General features: G+C 38.0%; 1 protein-coding gene across 3 annotated transcripts; it reads right to left on the bottom strand.

Moving 5' to 3' along the window:
* Positions 1 to 1,416: 1,416 nt before the first annotated feature.
* Positions 1,417 to 5,615, bottom strand: LOC147619984 (putative E3 ubiquitin-protein ligase XBAT31). Of its 3 annotated transcripts, none has more exons than XM_086772101.1 (8): positions 5,457 to 5,615; positions 4,107 to 4,379; positions 3,896 to 4,027; positions 3,688 to 3,809; positions 3,389 to 3,538; positions 3,187 to 3,297; positions 2,718 to 2,976; positions 1,417 to 2,633 (listed from the first exon to the last, which is right to left on the bottom strand). In XM_086772101.1, the coding sequence occupies exons 2-8, from the start codon at positions 4,287 to 4,289 to the stop codon at positions 2,196 to 2,198; spliced, it is 1,395 nt and encodes a 464-aa protein (XP_086628227.1). In that variant the 5' UTR covers positions 4,290 to 4,379; positions 5,457 to 5,615; the 3' UTR covers positions 1,417 to 2,195. The 3 variants fall into 3 exon arrangements, with proteins under 3 accessions (XP_086628227.1, XP_086628229.1, XP_086628228.1); XM_086772103.1 differs by lacking the exon at positions 5,457 to 5,615 and adding an exon at positions 5,003 to 5,141; XM_086772102.1 differs by lacking the exon at positions 5,457 to 5,615 and adding an exon at positions 4,755 to 4,902.
* Between the last annotated feature and the right edge of the window lie 12,751 nt (positions 5,616 to 18,366).

Below are 18,366 nucleotides of genomic sequence, written 5' to 3'. Positions count from 1 at the left end.
AATTTTTAAAGATATTAACTTTCCATGGGTGAATGTCTTATGGTAAGGTTATATTTATTTTGTGGTTGAGAACCCTAATGTGTGTGAAGGGCAAAATGGCTTGAGAAGGGCGATACACGACGGACACCGATGCGTCCGACGGATTGTGCATGACGTGACGCTCGTCCCCGTCTAGTCTGTGCGTCGCACGCCATCCCAGTCGCAGAACACACAGACAGAGAGAGAGAGAGAGAGAGAGAGAGAGTTTCTGGTTGATTGATTGGCAGCAGACGGGAGATGGACGGAGCACACGTTCCTTGACGAAGGGTGGACGGAGCAGACGGGAGATGGACGAAGAACGGACGGCGTGGACGGAGCAGTCCGGTGATATGGACGGACATTCCCACTTTTTTTTTTTTTTTCCAATTGCATGTAAATCAGATTACACGAACTTCTTATGCCAAAGCTGCTTTTGTTCACGTCTAAATTTAACATATTAGCATACTTCATGTAGCTTCTAGATTTCAATCAATCAAAATGACAACTCTTAAATCTATCTGAATTTTTTTTTTAAATGTCGGTTTTATAACTGAAATATATGAAAAATCATTCCTTAAAATAAGGGCTACTTAAAATCTCAGCCGATCTTTCTTAATTCTGGCTAGTACAAAAACACTAGAATGACGTTTTTTCGTTTTTTTTCGAGCACTTGGTCACATACCTTATGCCACAAGTTGCCTTTAACCACCAATAGAACTATCTAAGAACACATTTTTTGTTGAAAGAATTGGTACTTTCGCAGCCTTAAGCAAGATTTGCACAACTTCTTCATTCATGCTTCCATTGGGACTCTATGGGTCTAAGTAAAATCAGTGATACACACGCGCATGCATGCATGCACCGTGCATGCACACGCACACGCACACACATGAGATGAATATTACTAGTGGTATGGAATTAGCCTGAGCAAGGCCAGAGTTGCCTTTTGCATGGCCTACCCAAAAAAAAAGGACATCAACTTCACCACATCAAATCTAAAAGGATATCAAATTCACACCACATCAAAAAGGATATCAGCTTCATGAGGTCTTTTTTTCTTGTCAAACTCTTAACAAATAAGACAGCAACCTTCATTCCAAGCCTCTTGGGAATTGTGAATGTTGCCCGAGTTTGTGCACACTAAACACAATCTCGAAGGTTTTAAGAGTCTAATCATAATGCAGCTTCATCAATAACATAAAGGAATCATTTAGTTTGTATTGTTTATCATGCCAATGTGCATGACAAATAACTGTTAATGTATTTCCTTGGTAGCATTTTGTAAGACATTAAGACTCTCTCTCTCTCTCTCTCTCTCTCTCTCTCTCAGCAAAACAAGATTGTACAATCATGCACCCCTGCTTATAAAATTTTATGGTCATCACATAATCAAAATGCTTGAAATTTTTTGTTTTGAAAAAAACTCTGTGAAAAATGAAAAGTACTGATACCATACCATAAAAAATCCTTACAATAATTCCTTCAGGGAATTACAATGTTAACTGCTCAAAGTTCAAAGAAAAGCATGTAAAGTACAAGATGGCAAGTGAGGCATGTCATCATTAGGGTGGGGGCACATAGCTTAAACTCATGGGTTTTGTGGACAATAAAGTGCCTACTAGCACACCTTGTTTGACAAGAATTTTAGAGCAATGGACTTTGCCTCCCAAAGAACAAAAATACGAGGCCTCTCACTGGGCTTCCACTGCCTAGCTCCAACTCACTGCTAGATTCAGAACACAGCAACAACTTGACAAAACTTGCTACTCTGATCTCTCTCCCTTATGGTTCTAAAGTAGGCGACAACTGCACATCACCAGAATTTTAGAGGGCGAGATATCTATGGCCGCTAAGTACCATTTAGTATAGCTCAATACCGCTCAATAATACCACTCTATTACCCTTCCACATAAAGCTTTGGGCCCACAAATCTTCAGACTAGCCTAGTGTACATTGCAAGTACATTGCTATGTGCAATATTCTTGTTTTACTATTGCCATGTACTAGGTGGATAAACTGCAAGTCAGGTTCTCACCAATGTTTTTTGTCATCGTGTGATAGACCACACAAATCCTTCTCTGTATGGGTCAATGGAAAACTAGGCCAAATCATGTACCTGCTCAACTAGAGATTTCCGAGCTCAAGAGACTCTGCCCGTGATTGAGCATTCTTGACATTCAAAGTGCACGCATGTCTTGTTCAGAGGAGCATTCCTTTAGTGAGTCCACATCTACCACACGCCCAGAGCCCCTGGCCGAGGATAAGAGCCGGAAGGATCCCTTACCGACCAAACCCATGAAATTGCTACTGCTTCCTTCTGCAGACTTTTTGGATTTGTTTGCAGCGGTGACCAGCTCCACATCCTTATCCTCATCTTTCTCCCCCTCAAACGATTGTTCCAACTCTTTGGGTGGAGCACATTTGAGCTGTCCAATGTTACGGCGGCAAAAGGGGCAAGCAGGAGCTGGGGAGTTGGGCATGGCCGGGTTGGGTTTGTTATGGCAGCAGAGGGCAAGTGTGCAACCAGCACACATTTGATGTCCACAATCTTGCACTTCAATTGTGCAGGCACGCTCGAAACAAATGCAGCACAACTCAATCTCGTCATCATCAATCTGTGAACAGTAGGGATTTATCAACAATCACACTCCAACATACAAGGAAAGGGAAGGGGAGGGTAGGGATTTAAGAATGCTTACCTCTAGCTCGTTAACTGATCCTTGCATTTCTTTCAATGAGTCGGCTGCTGCAGTCTCACTACGAGAAGAAAATATCCTCCTTTCCCATGCATCATTAGCTTGGGCCAAGGCTGCCTCCAGCAAAACTTTAGCTCCAGGATCAAGGTTGCTCATGAAATTCCATGGAGATGGCCACACCAAGGGCTCAGCAGAAAGAGGGTTGAGAAGAGATGCACAAGCTGTGTTGTTGTACTTCATAGCTATGAAGAATGGAGAGTGCCTATAAAACACAGTCTACATGGTGACACAGTCTGCATGACGAAATGTGGAACTCACATCATAATTCACACCCCAAAGCCTAACACCTCCCAAGACTCTTCCAGCCTCCTAAAACTCTCACAGGGCTGTTTGATGATTCAAAGGCACAAGTGCACCCCCGTGAGCGCACACATACACTTGTGCCATTCAGATGATTGAAATATTTGCTTACCCTTGTGAATTTCTCTGCATCCGATCAGCACCCCATGCCAAAAGCTCTTTAACACATTCTGATGATCCTCCACGTGCTGCAAAATGCAATGGTGTGCTGCCAAAACCACAGCTGAAAACACAAATCATTATATTAGTAGGGATTTCAATTTCCAGTGCGCAGTAAGATCAAAAACACAGGTGGACAATAAAGTAAACCCCACCCGCTTCCACCAGATCTTGTGGTCGTTGCACACACGAGAGACCCCTTGCTTAAAAGCAAGCGGACTACTGTAGAATGGCTGGACCGGGCTGCCAAGTGTAGAGGTGTAGCTCCACTGCCATCACGCACATTTACAAACCGGGCAAAACCCCTGCAGATCAGATAAAAGTGCAAAGAGGCACATATCAATCTCAGCTATGGCTCCAAAACAACATTAATGACCAGCCACAACTGGTGGCAATGGCCTTGTGCCACTGACTGCTTAACAAAATGAGTGGCAAAGTTTGTGATATCACTGACCATGTTTGTGCCACTGGGGGCATCTGGGCAGCATCCAAAACTCGTTGGACACAATCAAGGTGGCCGCTCTTTGCTGCATAATGGAGGCACGTCCTCCCATTGGGAGCATCAAACACGAGGATCTATGGCATCAAAGCAAGTATATTGAGTTAAAAGGATGCTTGCACAGCATGAAAAAGCATGACAAAAAGTAGGTTAAAACCCTTACATCAGCTCCCCAGTCCACAAGCCGCTCAATGCAAGATACCCTTCCATTTTTACAGGCAAGCATCAGAGGCGTCTGTCTATGATGATTCATTGCATTCAACGATGCACCCTTCTCCAACAGCAACAAAAGTACCTGCATAATGAGCTTTCTTAGCAAAGTCCATACAGTAACAGATGATTGAATGATAGGTTAATTAAAAGGAAGGTCTTACCTCAGATTGGCCATGTGAGGCAGCATAATGCAAAGGTGAGAGGTGGCGGTTGCGAGAGAGGGCACCATTGATGAGCTTTGGTTTGCTGTTGAGGATAGCCATGGCATGCTGCAAGTCACCCTCCCGAATGGTAGAGAAGAGCTCCCTCTCGGCATCGTGCCCACAGCTCACAGTGATCCCCATTGCTATATGGGATAAGATCACAAAATGGAGCAAGTCATCCAAGAATGGCCACAGCCACGAGGCATCTTCTTCAAAGGTCCATCTCCATAGCTGGAAAAACACACATTTTTGTGCACATTCAGTGGTCCAAAAGGCTTGAGGGAACCCAAGCTTTGAATTTATTCATTAAACTGTGCATCTCCATAGCCAAAAAAACAAGCTTTCCCTTCATTCAGCGATCAAAGCGCTTATCCCCATAGCCATAGCCTCATAAACCCACCCTTAACTCAGTGATCACACTGCTATCCCCATAACGAAAGGAAAAAAAAAAAACTTTATCTCCATAGCCACAAAGCTTGATCTGTGCTGCACTGGCACCATAGCCAAAATTTTCATCACTCAAAATGACCCTTCTCCATAGCCGTAAAGCTCAAGCTGTGCAGCAGCGTCATAGGCAGAGAGCTTCATAGAACTAGCAAGCTTTACCCTTGTTATCAGCGATGAAGCTCCATCTCCATTGGTGAAAAGCTCGAGCTGATAATTTCTTATTTATCATGGCAACCCTTCATCGCCATAGCCAAAACTCTGCTTTCGGAAAATCTCTTACTGATCGTAACAACCCTTTATCGCCATGGCCAAACGTCCCGCGTGATTTCCCACCGAACCGATAGAAAAGCACAGATCGGACAGTGCAAAAAATAAAATAAAAATATAAAAATTACATCTCAGCCTACCCGGTTGAAACCTAGAACAGTGCTTCATCAAGCCCACCAGCGTTCTCTTATAATCACTCTTCAATTATTGATGGCGCCCCCTAATCACCTACCCATTGGCGACCAACCTCATGATTTCTGTGAACTGCTTTTAAAACATCCCCCAATTAAGCAAAGCAGGAGTAATGATTCGCTGTAAACAGCGATTAGAGCACTTTGAATCTGCTTGAAGGCGCTCGTAAATTACAATCACAATCACTGTTCAATGCCCATCTTAATCGCTCTTAAATCACTGGTTAATGCCCTCTTAATTAAATGGGGGAGATCCGTGTGACGGTCGGAGATATTCTCGGGATTTGCAAAATCGCAGGCCAGAGCACCGTCAAATTTGCAGATTTCTGGAAATGCTAAAAGATTCCAAAGGGGAGGAGGGTGGAATTTTAAAAAGAAAAAGAAAAAAACAAACCCAGCTTACCCGGACACCTGCCTAGATTTGTGCAGAGCCCATGCACGACCTCACAGGAAAGTGGCCGGAATTGGCCTTGATTTCTGCTCTGCACCTGCCTTCGAAATTCGGTATTTAAAAAAAAACACCCTTTTCCCCACCCTTGTTGCTGGGCAGAGGGTTTCAATTCTCACAACCCATACAATAATATATAGTAAGTTTTCATGTGCATGTATGCATCCATGGATTGTATTATAGCCATCATGCCAACATACCATCTATGCCTATGTATGCTTGAATTATAGCCATCATGCCCATTGCCATCTATGTCTTCTATATCTATGTTTAATAGGCCTCTGGACTGGTTATGGTGGTCCTTGAGAGTCTCGAGTTCATGGGTTCAAGCCCCCCCCTCTCCAAGCTGTGGCATGTAGGGTGTGTGTTATTCTATCTAATTCCAGCCAAACTACTTATATATATATATATATATATATATATATAAAAGGCCTATGGACCAATGTATGTACATATTCATGCCATCTATTTCCCATATATAAGAGTTGCGTCCCACGTTGATTTAGTAGTCTTGGGGAGTCAACATGAGTTTGGGATGTTCCACACATTACTTATCCATGTGCAGGGAGAAGAGCAATACCACCACCGATTATGCTTTTTTCTCTTTCTTTGAAAATGAGATTTAGATGCTTTTTTTTTTGGGATGTGAACAACATGTTTTTTTTTTTGGGGTCTCCACCATTACTCTCCAAGGAGCTTTAAAAAGAGAGCATGGGACTCCAGTATACCTAGCTAATTGATACATTACTGAAATTTGCGTAATCAACATGGGACTCCAGTATACCTAGCTAATTGATACATTACTGAAATTTGCGTAATCAACATGGGACGTAGCCCTAATTCTATGTCTGTATTATGCATGTATTTATATAGCCATCGTGTCATCTATGCCACATATATCTATGTATATGTGGCATCACAGACCTATGTATGTTCATATTCATGCCATCTGTGTCACATATATCATTAATGCATGATTATATAGCCATCATGCCATCCATCTATATCTATGTATCATAGGCCTATGTACCTAGGTATGTTCATATTTTACTCATGATAATATATGCATTATATACATGAATATGTGCATACATATATGTCTGTTTACATCTAATCTACATGTGATCTATGTCACATACATAAGTGTTTTAAAAAAAACTCTTATTAATAAATCTTGAAGCTTGAGTGTTAAAATACTATGGTAATTTGATCGTAAAATTCTTCAGAGATTTTACGATGCTTCTCAAAAAAATACATTGAAAATGCCTAAAACGTGGTAATTAGAGACTCTTGTCAATTCTGATCACTTGGGGTGCCTATCAAGGTAAGCTTGCTTGTCATGGTAATTAGAGACTCTTGTCAATTCTGATCACTTGGGGTGCCTATCAAGGTAAGCTTGCTTGTCATGGTCATACATGTACATATACATATGTATATGCATATTATTATTCATAAAGTATACTATATGTATGTGTTGTGTTATGTTACTATGCTCACTTCGTAGTGTAGTATATAAGTACATAGCATAATACCTTTACACATATGTATCAAACCATGAATTTGGCTCATTTTAGATGTTACAAACAAAGAGAGTGTGCTCCAATACCAATTCCCCAAAACCCCAAAAGCTACTTGTCTCATAGAGTTTTTATATGGATATTTATCTCTTAATCTCTCTCCTTATCTCTTAACCCCCTAGAGCTTGTCTTAGTTATATGTCTCTTTCCTTTTCGAACTCTTCAAATCGATCATGTTTCACTTTTCATTAAAATTTTATTGATTAACCATATGTAATTATCTTTTCCTTCATCAACAGAGAGTCGTAATGATCCAAATTTTTGAACTCTTCAGTGTTTCACTCTTCATTAGAATTTTATTGATTAACCATAGTTTATTATCTTTTCCTTCACTTCTTGAACTCTTTAAATTAATTGCGTTTCACTTATCATTAAATTAATTAATTTATTATCTTTTCCTTCACTTCTTGAACTCTTTAAATTAATTGTGTTTCACTTATCATTAAAATTTTATTGATTAACCATAGGTAATTATCTTTTTCTTCATTAACAGAGAGTTGTAATGATTTACAATCCAACCTCTATTATTATTATGGCGCTAGGAGTTTGAAAGTCCCCTGAAAGTCTAGTTTCAAGGTCTTGATGATTTTTTCTCCACTTGACTTGACTTGTCAAAATCTAGTTTCTTTATCAATAGAGGGCCTTAATGTCAAACCCTTTGCTGATAAAAGATCTCTAAAATAGATTAGCCAACCTCGTGTTTAAACCCTTGTTACTTTTCATGTTAAGATTGCTAATAGATTAGCCAACCCCATGTTTAAACCCTTTATACTCAAAATTAAAAAGTTATGAAGGAGAAACAACTTGCCTTTTCTAAACCACATTTCTACATCCAAGATTATTTTCCTATGATTTTCTTTAAACTTTTGGGCTTAATTTTCTTCTTACTCTCCAACCAAGAATCACACTTTTCACATACAAGATATTTTTAGAGGCCCCATACTCTTTTTAAAAAAAAGTTCAAACATGAACATCCAAAGATTGTTATCACATCTTTGTCCCTCTTATGCTGGATTTTGCATCAATTGAAAAAAAAACCTTTACATTTTTTTTGTCACAATAAGTAGATATTTGTATTCCATAGTTTTATATTGTTTCATTTAATAGGGAGTGCTTGTATTGGACACTATCATGACTTTGTGGTCTTAATCCTCTTTTTGAGTAAACATAAGGATGTAACTTAGTAAGTGATGATGACAAGTAGTTGAGGAAAGAGAATAGGGTTAAAAAGCTTAGATTCGCTTCTAAAACATACAAATACGTTGGTATTAGCATTAGGTGGAAAGCTCTAAATATATGCTTTCAAAATGTTTTTATCTTTTTAAGGAAAGCCACTTTCACACACCTAAGTACTAGAAGGGGGTACCTTCCTTCAAAATATTTCAAAGTCAAGGATGTGTTATAAGTCATGTGACATGCCTCACAAATGAATTGCTTGATTAGTTGGAGTAAAAACCATTCACACTTGTAAAATAACAATGCATCAAAGCATAGTCACAATCTTTGATGTCTATAATAGCCAATGTCCTTATGCCAAAGACAATGAAGCCTTGAGGAGCCAAATTACTTGATTACACCATGCATGAATTTGGAGTGCTAGCACACATAGAAGCCATCCATGATGAATTTGTAAAATAAATATTATTAATAATAGCCCATAAATAAATAATAATAGATGAATTTATAAAATAAATATTAATAATAATAGCCCATAAATAAAAAGTTCTTGCGATGAACATAGTGATAGAAAATATCTTAATATAGTGTTTCCTCTCCATCTTACCTTGAGTATTCTCAATTCACTTTGTTATTATGAGTCCTCCTACACTCAATCAATGAATTCATCAATCAAACACCTTTCTATGAATGTTCATCAATCATGCCCTCCTTCAAAGTCCAAATTAGCTATTTCCAATTATAATACCCTTTTCAATGGAGTTATTTTAATAAACAGCTTATTTCTTCTTTTAAAAATGCACCTTCATGTGTTAGAGTTTGTATGAAACATTATCTATTAGCTATTAGCTATTAGCTATAATACCCTTTTGTATCCTCAATGGAGTTATTTTAATAAACACCTTATTTCTTCTTTTAGTGTTAGAGTTTGTATGAAACATTAGAGACTCACAAATGCACCTCCATTTTATTTCTTCTTTTAAAAATTCATCTTTATGTGTTAGTGTTTTTAGTATAGCATCAAACCATTATCTCCTTACTTGGCTTATAGACTCGTGAATGCACAAGTCTTATAGATGATTTTTAGACGTCTTACTTGATTGATTGTCTTACTTGGTTGAGACATTCAATGCACGAGTCTTATAGAAGTTTTTTATTAATCATTGAGTGTGAGTATGCAACTGATGAATTTTATTAATCATTAAGTATGAGTATTCTACTAATGCATTAATCATTATGTGTTAGATACATTTAATTTTAAAAAAGTTGGGAAGTTGCTTTTCCTTTCCTTTTGATTTTTATACATACATCCACCTCTTCACCACAGTAGTAAATGGAATTTTAGGATAAGACAACCTTTTGTATCTTCTCCAATAAAAAAGGTCATCTTTCAACATCCCCACATTATTGCTCCTAAATTCCATACCTTATTTGGCTTTTAAACTTTTCTATTAGATAGATATCTTATAATTCACATTAAATGTTTCTCAAAAGGCATGGCCTTTTTCAAATATTCTAAGTTTTGGGAAATTCTAATAATGCATGGCATGATGAATCTAGGATAAAACAATTAAATGTGATTAAGCTTTTTGATGAAGAAGATAATTTGATGATGATTCCAATTTTTAACAAAGCAAATTTGGAATGTGAGAAAGCTCAATATTAAATGACAAGTTGATGAGACTGGTTTATTGAATCATCACATCAAATCATGTGATTAACAAGATAATTTGGATAGGGTTTCTCATGAAATAAATTAACTATTTGAAATATCACTAATTTTTAAAGCTACTTTTGATATATATTAGAAATCTTTCTAAGGTGCATTTAGATTTTTTAAATATTTTCTTTATATGATCCATATAACCTTTAATTTTGCATACTTAACTTTCAAAGTGTAAAATGAGCATATTTATATCTTTATATCCTCTAATGAAAAGCTAACATTGCAAGTCGGCACTTCACACTAGCTAAGTCAAATCAAAATGGTGGAAGCTCTACCAAGACAAGCTTCTATGTTGCCTCTCATTAATGTGGAGAGTGGCCAAGCCACCTCTCCCACAAACCTAGTCCTTAAACTTACATATAGCCACCCTTCTCTCTCTCTCTCTCTCTCTCTCTCTCTCTCTCTCTCTCTCTCTCTCTCTCTCTCTCTCTCTCTCTCTCACACACACACACACACACACACACACACACGCACACACACACACACACACACACACACACACACACACACAGGCCCTAAGTGTGTGTTAACAACCTTTACCACACAACCCTTCCCCTTCCCCCCATAGCCCCTCCTCCTTGCCCCACTAAAAAATAAAAACCCACACCCCATTATACCTCATGGTGTCCCTATTGTATGCTCGTTGAAAATACTCCCTTCATGCCTATGTTTTGTTTCTTTGTGTGTGCAAGTTAGACAAACAAAAAACACAATTGGTAATTGTTACATGAAACAAGAGGTTGCTTGGTGCTGCTTTTCGTGTTAGAGAGAGAGAGAGAGAGAGAGAGAGAGAGAGAGAGAGAGAGAGAGAGAGAGAGAGAGAGAGAGAGAGAGAGAGAGAGAGAGAGAGAGAGAGAGAGAGAGAGAGAGAGAGAGAGTCCCCCAACGAGAGAAAATGATTCCTTGTCAATTTAAAACATATAAATTTAAAATACTAAGAAGCCTCATCAAATTCCACAAAGAGAGATTAAAGGATTCCTTGTAAATTGGGCCCATGAATTTGAATTACTAGGAACCTTACTAAATCTCTCGTGTCCACAAAGAGAGATCAAAGGATTCCTTGTATATTGAGCCCATCAATTTGAATTACTAGGAAACCTTACCAACTCTCTCTCTCTCTCTCTCTCTCTCTCTCTCTCTCTCTCTCTCTCTCTCTCTCTCTCTACACACACACACACACACACACACACACACACACACAAGAATGTGGGGGCGAATATAGGTGGGACTAAGTTGACATGCTAGTAAGGCTCAGCTCGATAAAGGTGGGTAGAGGCTAACCATCTGGTGAAAATGCCACATGTTATTCATTTCTTGACTAAAATAAGGTATGTGGGCTAATCTCACATGTTTAGCCCCTACAAAATAAAAATCACTTATTTAAATGTTTCTAGGCTTGACTTTTGATAAGAAAAAGGTGATAGTTCACTAGTGATGAGTGGCAAATTTTCAACACCCTTTTTAACATCATGTTGCAAAGCTTCTACCCTTTGCATGTCTCCTTCTTTTGGATTTTTCCTTGAAGAGGTGGCAATAAGCCTTTGGCTATTAAAATGGAAAAATGAACTCCCTACTTGATGGTAAATAAAATGAGCTATTAATCTCTTGAATTGAGTATCACAAACCCTATCATTAAAAGCTTTTAAAAAATAATTAGTCAAGTGCCACACAACTAGTGTACTCTCTAGAAGAACTTATAAAAAGATCATTCACCATTTGGGGGTGTAAATTTTCTTTCATTAGAGCTTGTAGAAATTGTGTTTAATTTTTGAAATTACAATGTAGAGTTTGCATTAACTATGAACATTGAAGCAAAGAATCAACATGTCCATGTGAAGCTTTTATAAAAATCTTTCCATCTCAAAAAGTATGCCCAAAAACAAAGCAAAAGATGAGTGAAGTTTAACAAAGTACACTTTTTAAAAATGTCAAACATGGGAATTAGGTATAGTAAACCAAACTTAGTTGGTGAATTACATTAGTTACGTCCCAACAAAACTACGAATTTCGCCAAATAAAAGACACCTTACCTTTTAAAAATTGCCTGAAGCGTTCCTCTTTTCACAAACTTTGCAATTTTGTGTGGATGTGTTTTCCATATGTTTAAGTCAACCTTCAATATCTAGCCGTACATGTGATCCGTAGTTTTGTGTGGGGTGTGTTTTCTATGTGTTTAAGTCCACCTTCAATATCTAGCCATCCTTTCCTAAGTGCAGTTTTGTGTGGGATGTGTTTTCCATGTGTTTAGGTAAACCTTCAATATTTGGCCATCCTTTCTAAGTACACATAATCTGTAGAGAACAATCATGTACTACTCTGGATTCTCACATAAATGATTAGCCTACTATAATATCATATGAAGTAAAGGAGAAAATCTTGATTTTGAGATCATGTAGTATTGCCATTGGTTTGGTTATGTATAATCAATCTTTTTAACTATCACATTTGTTCTTTCAAAGGAGGTTTTCCCCATTATTCCCAATGGTGCTTTGGTAATGATAATTGCACCTATAGCATCATTTCACACGCAAGTACAACAAATGTCGAGAGACTAACTTGACTGCACATAGATCATCATCCATGGGAGACACACTATAAACACGCGCTAGCATCGATGGGAGACGCACTACAACCATGTGAATACTCACTACTTATACACCTGCTCACAATAAACAATAATGTACGAGACACGCAAATACAACAAGTTAGTACCAATCATGTGAATACTCACTACAACCATGTGAATACTCACTACTTATACACCTGCTCACAATAAACAATAATGTACGAGACACAGAAATACAACAAGTTAGTACCAATCATGCATATACTACCTATGAGAAATATTTAGAAATCACCAACGTACTACAGATTGTATAATGGTGTCACAAGCATCCCCAATCGACCATAGAGGTATATAGCTAACAGCGTTATAGGGTTGTAATTTAGAGCTCCATCAATTGGGTCTCGAGTCATGGGTGTTGTTTTATAGGCCCTTCCAAAAGAACTCCTTAACACTGCAGTTTGACTACAATGGGTTGCATCTGTGACATAATCTCACTTTTTTTCTACTTATGATGTTTGTACATCATTAGCTTTTGATGCTCTTCAATTTCTTGTTTTAGAAACCTTTTAGACTTAGTAGGACTTCTTCAACAAATTCTTGAGTTGTTCCCTTATCAGGTCGCAACTGTATTTTGTTTTACATTGTTTCAAAGTTAAAGGATATTGTTTGGCTCTGGGGAAATTTCAAGGTCCCTTGAAATTGCATCTTCTTCCCTTAACTTGTTATCTAATCTTCCCTCTCGGAAAGGATCCTTTGCAATCAGGTTCATCCCAAAATAACGTAGGGATCTCCCTAGCAAATCTTTTTGATATTCTAGTTAGTGAGGTGGATAAAATTATCGGATTAGCAATACTTTCGATCATTGCATACCCATAGTGTGCAAGTCTACACTATTGTCACTCTTTCATAAAATCCTCCTTGAATGATGTGTCATATTGCTTTTGGTGTCTCTTGAGAGTAACAACAGCACTCCCCTATGTATCACAAACTAAATCTTGGTTGCTACGATGGGTTGTTTGATATATTTTCATCTAGATAAACACCATATTCTAGTGGTATCCTTGATTCAAGTGTATTAAATATTTGAGTTCAATAATGAGCCTCTTCCACAGAAAACTGAGGGTTTAGAGGCCTTGGAAGGTACATTAAATCTTTGAAAAAAAAACTTTGTTGATCTTTAGAAGTTTTTGGTTTTTCCTACAAAACATGCATACAAGATGACCTTGTTCGATATACTAGTACAAAAGTATGACGTATGATTATAACTTTTTTAATCTTCAGAAATTTTTGGTTTTTCCTACAAATGCATGCATAGATGTACTATTATAAATGTACAAGGTACAATTATAATTGTATGTATATTGCTAACTTACTATTATAAATACACTCATTCTTGACGAAGCAATTAGGTCTTGGTCAATAGTCTGAATCAGAGTTTAGGTCTTGAAAGGTTCTTCTTAAATTATCTTTCTCGAAAGGTAATATTTCAATTTCTCTTTTTTTTTTCTAAATTTCGTCCGTCGAATATTTGCTTACAGATTTCTAAAACATGAATTTCCTATGAGGAATAAAATAATATTTTATCTCGATCTCCGATTTCGATAGTTTAATTGAATTTTCTCATTATCATCTTAATGAATATGAAACGGTAGCATTTCTTCTCACAGATTATCTACTTATTCGTTTTTCTAAATTTTGCAGAGATTAAATAGAGGATTAAGAGAACCCTTATTTAAATATAAAAATTCTATATGCATCTATTTATGCATAAAATCTAATTCTGATGAAAGTCACACTTTTATCATCATAAAAATCATTTATGATGAAAATCACTCTTTTAATATAAAAGAATTTCTTTTATGCATCCATTTATGCATAAAAATCATTTATGATGAAAATCACACTTTTAATATAAAAAAATATCTTTTATGCATATAATCATTTTTCTTTCAATTTTTCTTGAAGTTAGCATCATTGTTTCTCCACATGAAAAACCAAGGTGCTAGCTTTTTTACGTTTTCTCATAAAACCATAAAAATAAAAATAAACATTATAGTTTGAATCTTGTTGTGATTACCATTGCCTTCCAAAATCAAATCACACACCAAACACTAATTTTCCACCCCAGCTAATATAGTCACACGTCGTGAAAAACTCCCTAAAATCACCCCATAATGATAGGAATTAACTTGCCAAAGTTAAAAAAAAGCTCATCTTATGACTCCTCTCTCCTTATCTACAAAGACTTTGCACATGAAAAACTCATAATTAGTCATGCATGACTATCTTGAGATAATCACGTCCAAAATAACACTAAGATTAAGATCAATGAAGAGATTAGAGGATAGCTAATGAGAAAGTGAAAGCCTTAGGAGTGAATTTACACTTGAAGATTAAGTTCTCTACATAAGAAAGACCAGGGTGAGTTAATCACATGTGTGACTAATTTGAGATAATCACGTCTATATTGTAATCCATTTAATGAGCACGGGAAGGAGAGAGTTGCAGCTTCTTTCACAATATCCGATGGTTTTCTAAACATTGCCAAAGGGCTATTCGTATACCCACTAGGTGTAGAACAAGAGACTTAATCCACTAACATACGTCAAGTAATGAGTGGTCACAAGACCTCAACAAGAAGGGTGGGTACATAAACAATACCCCCTTCCAAGCATTTGTGTAGAGTGAAACCTTTGCAAGGTAAAACGAGAAAATAACGTACACTCCTAGATTTAAGAGAGACATTGAAGAAGATGCCTCTAAGAGAGGAAACATGGAAACCTTCTTTCCCACTCCAGAGGAGTTGGATGTAGACATGAAACTAAGGGAAGCTATAACAAAGACACAGGCCCTAAATCATAAGAAACAAGAACTTTATGCATAAAGGGCACTAACGGAATAAAGAACTTTTGAGAGAGTGCAATACCTCAAAATAAAGTCACAAATGCGGGTTAGGGAAAACCTTGGGGTGCAAGCCCAAGCGCAAAGGGAATGCCACCATTGGATCCTATTCATGACAATTCCAAATAAGGCTGGGAAATAGCTACCCTTTTGGATATGGATGAGTGTCGGTAGTTAGTCCGATGGGCAAGACAACACCATTGGTCACATGTAATTTTGTCAATGCTTAAGCACAATGGGTTCGAAACTCACTAGCTATATAAGCTTAAACAGAAAGCGCACATAGAACCACAATGCTCACTCTCTCACTGTCTTCTCACTCAGATAGTACACAATGAAATAATGCTCAAAGGCTTTGTATTACTAACATACTTGTACACTGTTATGTGCTCTAGATTAACTCTTTGCTTACTACTACTGATCCCTTTTATCTCTCTATATATCTATCTTCTAACTGCTAACTACTTTCTTCTTTACTATCTTGAAAGGTCCTTCTTCTTAACCCTTCCAGCAGTTACCTTTTATTACAAGACTCATTTTGTTTAATAGACTAGACTGTTACAACAAAGTACATATGATTACAATGGGCACGCGTGTGTGCTGCCGTCTATGCCTGACTTTTGGTGTGCCGGCCTTTCACTGTCGACTTGAGTATTCAAATAATTCATGTCTTGGATGCAAGCCGATCGCCACTCCTAACAACACTAACACTAACAAATTATACATATACACATACGTTTTGGGGTTGCTTTTCAACCTCATAGTGCATATAGATGTTAATGCAATGATGTTAATGCAATGATGTGCAACACAACAAAAATGTAGATCTAGTTTGTGGGCTTAATGCAAGCTGGAAGGTAAACATGACATAGGCGATGAATGAAAAATATTTGGAGAAAGGTGTCCCATGTTTGAAAACATAGGTTGGCAAACAAAGAGAAAAACACATAGCTGACATAGAGCTCACATGCACCCTGGCTTTGATACCATGTTAAAAAGCATGGTGCCAGGATCACAGGGTGAGAGAGGAGATGGAGATGGAATCTCAAGCCATGGTGATGGTGACCAAGGCTAGAGAGAGAGAGAGAGAGAGAGAGAGAGAGAGAGAGAGAGAGAGAGAGAGAGAGAGATTGCACATGAACACAATGATTATATTATGAATGATAATTCTCACACCATGTACAATGTATTTATAGGAACTAAGGCCTTATCTTTTGACCTGGGCCTCGGATGCAGTTTGTTCCTCTGGTTTATACTTGCGGAGGAATTCATTCAGCTTGTAGGGGTTGACAGGTAAGTCCCAGTCTTCATCTTCGTATTACTGTTTGAATTTTGCAAGCGAGTTGGTGGCGTATTCCAAGTTCTGTACTATGGCCTTAAGCTGTTCTGCTGCCTGTGCCTTCTCTCACTGATGCGCTTCATGAAGATTAACAAGATTTTGATGGAGGATCTGTACTTGATTGTTTGTGGGCAAAGTTGCTATTCTCAATTACTGTTTGGCTCAACAGTTCTTCATGTAGCTTTCTGTGTCTGCTTTGTTCCTGCATGAGTTGTGTTTGGAGCTTTTGCAGCTTCAGCACCATTTGGGAAGGTTTTTGTAACTTGGTGTCCTTGATTTGAATTTCTTTGTCCAGTTGCACCAGTTGTTTCTTTATGGCCTCTGTTAGCTCCTCTTGTTTTTCTTGTGGTTTGCTGGCTCCTTCCTTGATAGTTGTCAACTCCTGTTGAGTTTTTTGTATAGCTGGGAAGTCAGCTCGGAGTTTTCTTCCTTCAGATTGTGTCGCTGTTGTAATTTTTTGGCCCGTGTGATGGTCTCTTGGGACACTGCGCTACGTCAGTCTTCTTTATGGACCTTGTTTTGGGAGATGCCTTTGTCTTCACCACCTGCTTTTCAAGCTGAATGAGTTTAGCTTTTTGCATGTTCATCTTTGCATATGCCTAGTCCAGTGCCTTGGCTGTATTCTTAAACTCTTCTTCCAGATCAACCAAGGCAGTTTGTTTGGCCGTGTTTTCATCCTTTTGCACATAGATCTGCTTCTATACAATGATTTTATGCTCTTTTAGCTAACTCGGTGTCATCTGATCGTCGATGGCATGTCGATTGCCGAAGATGATTTTTGTTGTGTTCTTCGATTGGCTGTATCAGTTCTTTTCCCTTGGCGAGTGCTAGCTTGGCTCTATGTTGTTCGTGTTCTGGTTGCTTTTGAGTGCTTCAATTTGGTTCTGCTGGTCCACAAGCAACTTATCTATGGGGGTTCCTCCCAGTGCCTTTGGTTGACACCTATTTTTGGAGTAGTTCCAACCAGATCTCTAGTTCCATTTTTCCCTCCAGCTTCTCTGTCATGTCGAAGCTCTTTATTCTACTAATCTATCTGAGTGTTTCCTTCAGAGGTACTTTCAAGGGAAAAGGAAAACATCTTGATCCTAAACAAGATGGAAGAAGCAAACGAGCATGGTATGTGAGTGCTAAGAGAGGGGCTCTTAGGTATTTAGTTGGATAAGTCTCTCCACAACTGGGAATTTCCTTGCAAAAGAGAACTTATCGAAACTTAAACTTTCGACGACAAAAAGACTATTAGGCTTGCTGTCCTTTGGGCGATATACACACCCTCACTACGTTCATACACATTATGAGGTGGGCTACCAATATGTAAGGGATGTGGATTGATGCTTCCCTAGGAGGTAGTACCTCTGAAGGGGACGAAATTATCAATCACCTCGGAGAAAAAATTTATGCTAACTATGATGATCCACATGGAAGGAAAGCTTTCACCTCCCACTGAGTCCTCCCCATTACATCTAGCAATGTGAGGCATGGTTAAATTGGTTCCAAAGGAAAAGGCTCCAAAGTTGGTTCCTTTTATGACCTCTTAAGAATGGTTATGGCTTCATCTGAGGACTTGGGAAAACTTTGAGGCT

This window comes from Cibotium barometz, chromosome 32 (genome assembly GCF_041138505.1).
Source record: "Cibotium barometz isolate CiBa-2024 chromosome 32, ASM4113850v1, whole genome shotgun sequence".
NCBI classification, from domain to species: domain Eukaryota; kingdom Viridiplantae; phylum Streptophyta; class Polypodiopsida; order Cyatheales; family Cibotiaceae; genus Cibotium; species Cibotium barometz.
Note: the sequence above shows the minus strand (reverse complement) of the source record. Positions and strands in the feature narration are given on the sequence as shown.

Bases quoted from the DNA above. Each gene is read 5' to 3' on its own strand.
- LOC147619984 (XM_086772101.1), bottom strand. From the start codon at position 4,289: ATGGGGATCACTGTGAGCTGTGGGCACGATGCCGAGAGGGAGCTCTTC. The intron at 4,028-4,106 runs GTAAGACCTTCC...CTCATTATGCAG, and splicing joins CCTCACATGGCCAATCTGAG to GTACTTTTGTTGCTGTTGGA. The intron at 2,634-2,717 runs GTAAGCATTCTT...TACTGTTCACAG, and splicing joins GATCAGTTAACGAGCTAGAG to ATTGATGATGACGAGATTGA.